Raw genomic sequence first — 4113 nt, forward strand, 5'->3', positions numbered from 1 at the left:
GCAAGGAGATATGGAGCGCTGAGTTCCCCTCCGAGTCGTTTGAGAACGAAGCGAGTTCTGACTCGGAGGAGGAGGACCCAGTTGGCGCCATTGTTGATGAAGAGGGTGGTGATCTTCTGAAGGAAGTTATGGAGAAGAGGAAGTGGTTGTGCTCTGTGTTTGAGGAGCCGTACAGGTGCGAGGTGGTGTACTTGATAGCGGCGAGGCAGAGGTACAAGGCGTTCTTGTATTTGGCGCACAAGAGGTTAGTGGCGCTTCAATCTGGTTCCTGTTTGGTGCCAGCTTCGGATATCTTGTTGATGTGGCTGACCCACCAGGTGACTTCCATTTTTTTTTTTTAAATTCTGTTTTGTGTTGCTCTTCTTCCTGTTATCTAATTTCCGTATCTCTGACTTTTCCTCTTTCTGTTCATAAATGTTATGCGCTTCATAACTTTACGCCATCCAGTCAATCATCCAGCTTTATTTTTAGTGTGAAAACCCCTTGGTCAAGGGATAGAGAAGCTCCTCTTCTTTTTACCAACTGTTATTTTGTTCAATAGTTAATATTAACGTTTTGGTGTGAAGTGTGAACATAAGTCTTCTTGCTAAAGTTGAGTAGTACTAATAATTATGCTAGCAATTTAGTTTCCTTGATTTAGTAACATAGTTTTATATATACTTAATCGAGCATTGAGCTAATGAGTCTTGGCGTGAGTTTGCTACAACAGAAAGAAATTCAGTTCAGGTTAATTTTCTCCTCGTAGGTTTCCTTGTATCCACCAAGACATGCACCAATCCTTAGCTTTGTCGTTTTATACACCAGAAATGAATTTGGTTAAACATTTTCTCTTAATTGTTAATTTCACTGTTACTTCATTCTATCAGTTATCTTTTCTAATACTTTTTCTTATTACTGTCATACGTTTCATGGAGTAGAGCTATCCAACAGTGTATGTGGGAGACATGAAGGCATTAGGCTTAGATGTTGATCTGGAAAAGGTGGCAATGGTTTCTCAAACCGTGAAGGAGAAGGAATTTGAAGAAATAAGGAAGTTGTGGGACACAGAATTCAATCAACCTTATGAAAAAGCTGGTGGAGAGATCACTTCGCTGTCATTGGAAGGGGCTACCTCTGCAATTTCCCCCGTCTACTGGGTTGAATCAGACACAGATGTCAATACAAAATACAGGTCCATGCTTCCAAGGTTCTTACTTGAGGTCAATTTCGTGCTCTTTCTCTCTATCCCCTGCTGTATGCTTGCTATTGTGCTATATACCTGGGACTATATTCTCTTTGGTATTTGTTAATTGACCTGAAGTAATTTCTTAGCTCAATGTTGCCATTGCGAGCATCAAACTTATCTTCTTGTGAAAATGGGCTATAGTCATATATACATTCACTTTAGTGGATTTAAATTTTAAAAATTTGACAATGCAGGCCTGTGTGTTTGTGAAGCTTAACTCAAGGATAAAGGCATTGCAAAAGGATATAAACCGTGATTTCATAAGACTTCGTACTATAAGGTGTCATAGTGAGTTAAAGCTAGATAAATCCATCTCCAGTTTCCCCTATGATTCATGGAAAAAAGCTTGGCATCTTTACTGTGAATTTGGGACCAAGGGGGTTATTATTGAGTACCGTCGACAAGGTGGTAGCTGTCTTAAAGGAAGTACCCTGCAAGACACCGTTTCATTTAGCTGGAATGATTTATTGAGAGCTGATTCTCTAACTTCTGAAAAGAAAATTAGTCAGCATGTGAATATTGTTGCGTCAATAACCCCGCCAGTTCAAGCACCGTACTTGTTGAAATGTGTTCCTGATCGAGTAACAGATGATTCCGGAGCAATGATATCTGATGTGATTCTGAAGATGAATAGCTATCACCCGCAAGAAGGACGATGGCTGTCTCGTACAGTTCTTGATCATGCAGGAAGAGTGTGTTTTGTTATTAGAATTAGGTGAACTTCAAAACTCTACAATGCTATTGTTGCATGGTTATCTTTTGCTTACTCGCAAATGTTTAAAATGACAGGGTAGGAGGAGGATTTTGGAGAAGAGGAGGTGAAACTCCTTTGGCTGTGAAATGGGAAGAAAGGATTATAGAGATACGTGAAGGATCTTGGTCTTATGTTGCTGGTTCCATTGGTAGAGCCCCTGGTATGTTTTGTGCACAAGTTACTTTACCTAAAATATTGGGCGTGTTTATCATGGCTTCTTCAAAGGCACTTGGACATATATGAGTCAGAGTTGTAAGCTAGGAAGTTAGAACCAACAAGTTTGAAGAATAAACTATCTTGGTCTTACGTTAGTTCTTTCATGTTAGTTTGGATTCAAAGATTATTGAAAGGAAGATCGTTTCTAACACTCGAGGGGGAAAAAAATCTCAGCATTTTCTCATCTCCATGAGATTACATTTTGCTTTGGAATTAAAATTCTGTCACACTCTTCTTTATAATCGAGCTAGCTATTAAATGCCAAAGGCGCATGTGTTTCTGTCATGGATCGCCATTTTGATGTACAATTCATGCTTGCCAGCAAAACCATAATCCTAGATGACACAGTTTTGCTTCTATTCTTTGCAGTTCAAATCTTAAATATCGTGTTTTTGTTTCTGTCTAGTACAGAGAAGGTGGTAGCTACTGCCACACCAAAGGAATCTGCAGAGCAATGGAGTGCATCATGGTGCTTTTCAACGGGAGATGAGCTGTTCGTACAATGGGACTCATCACTATCAGTGTCGGGTCTTTGCTTTAGTTTGAGAAACCAGACATCAACAGATTCATCGGTAGAGTGGAGACTTCTTTATCTATTTTCCTTGGAATAAAGTCTGAATTTTGGACTAAACTACCAATTTAGTCTAAAAGTATTACATGCCAGGTAGTTGGTTACTCCCATGAACACGTCTTCATGTGAAGATGATATTGTAAACCATTAGATAGTTTAATATATTTGACTGAATAATTTAACAGTTCACAATATCATCTTCAAAAAAAGATGTCTTCATATGTTAATGGTACATGGTCCCTCCTCCTCGGGGGAGAAACAGCCCAGTATCTGCCCTCGGTGGATAAATATCCGCAGATGCCTACCCCGCTCTGTCGGGGGAAACGCCACCTTACAGCACCTTGATGTTTCAGGCTCTAAATGGTTTACTTGTGAGTTATTCATCTTAAGTTTGTTCAAAACGTAGTCGTCATCAATGGCAGGTGAAGTTGTTGAAAGGAAGGCAAAGGCAATACCAAGTGAAGAGAAAAAGGAAGGCAGATAACGAAAGTGAAACAACAAAAAACAACTTAAAGGAAGATTTTGATGATGAGGAGGGTTTTATTACACTTGTTCGTCTCACAGGAGATGACCCCGATGGAAGAGCAACGGCACTTCTAAATTGGAAGCTATTGGTTGTTGAAGTGTTGCCTGAAGAAGATGCGGTTCTGATGCTCCTCCTCTGCATCTCAATACTCAAAAGTGTATCAGAAATGATGAAACAAGATGTGGGAGGGTTGTTGGTTAGGAGAAGACTGAAGGAGACAAGGGTTGGAACTAGGGATTGGGGTTCTGTGATGCTTCATCCATCATCATCGTCGTCATCATCTGATTCAAGATACCTTCAACCTTGGTATTGGAATGCCTGCTCTGTGATGATAGCACCTGATGCTGCAGATCATGTCAAAAGGATGCCAGCATCAACTCAATCACTAGTGGAAGGCAGTGACAAGTTATACAAGCATGGGATCATTAGTTAAAAGAAATGTTTCTTGAATATAGTTATTATTATATTTTGAGTTGACAATTTGACATACTATCTATCTACTTGGAGGGTGTGAGGGCCAGCAAAAATGAAACTCGCACCTCGTATAATAGTGGATAGATAATATTTCAGCGCCTGATATAATGATAGTTATATTCAGGTAACATTATCGAATTAGTTAAGCCTTTTGTATTATATTTGATGTGGATGCAAGTTTTTCAATTTGGCTTGCTTGAAATGTTCACTTTTTCTTCTTAGGATTGTAATTCTGAGTCGATAGTGTTTGATTGAAACAAAAAATAAATTATTGAAAAAAGAGAGACTGATTGAGAAAAATAAAACATATTTTGTATATTTTCTAACTAATCGTGTGCATATGTGAA

At 39.0% G+C, this 4113-nt stretch overlaps 1 protein-coding gene across 1 annotated transcript in view; it reads left to right on the forward strand.

The window, feature by feature from the left end:
- LOC107615400 overlaps positions 1–4060 on the forward strand; it is a 5083-nt gene extending 1023 nt beyond the window's left edge. Inside the window, exons 3-8 of the mRNA XM_016317463.2 lie at positions 6–317; positions 918–1199; positions 1420–1940; positions 2015–2139; positions 2607–2767; positions 3189–4060. Coding sequence (XP_016172949.1) covers positions 6–317; positions 918–1199; positions 1420–1940; positions 2015–2139; positions 2607–2767; positions 3189–3725 — 1938 coding nt within the window. The 3' untranslated portion in view covers positions 3726–4060. The remainder of the gene's footprint in view (positions 1–5; positions 318–917; positions 1200–1419; positions 1941–2014; positions 2140–2606; positions 2768–3188) is intronic.

The sequence above is a fragment of the Arachis ipaensis genome, chromosome B09, assembly GCF_000816755.2.
Source record: "Arachis ipaensis cultivar K30076 chromosome B09, Araip1.1, whole genome shotgun sequence".
NCBI classification, from domain to species: domain Eukaryota; kingdom Viridiplantae; phylum Streptophyta; class Magnoliopsida; order Fabales; family Fabaceae; genus Arachis; species Arachis ipaensis.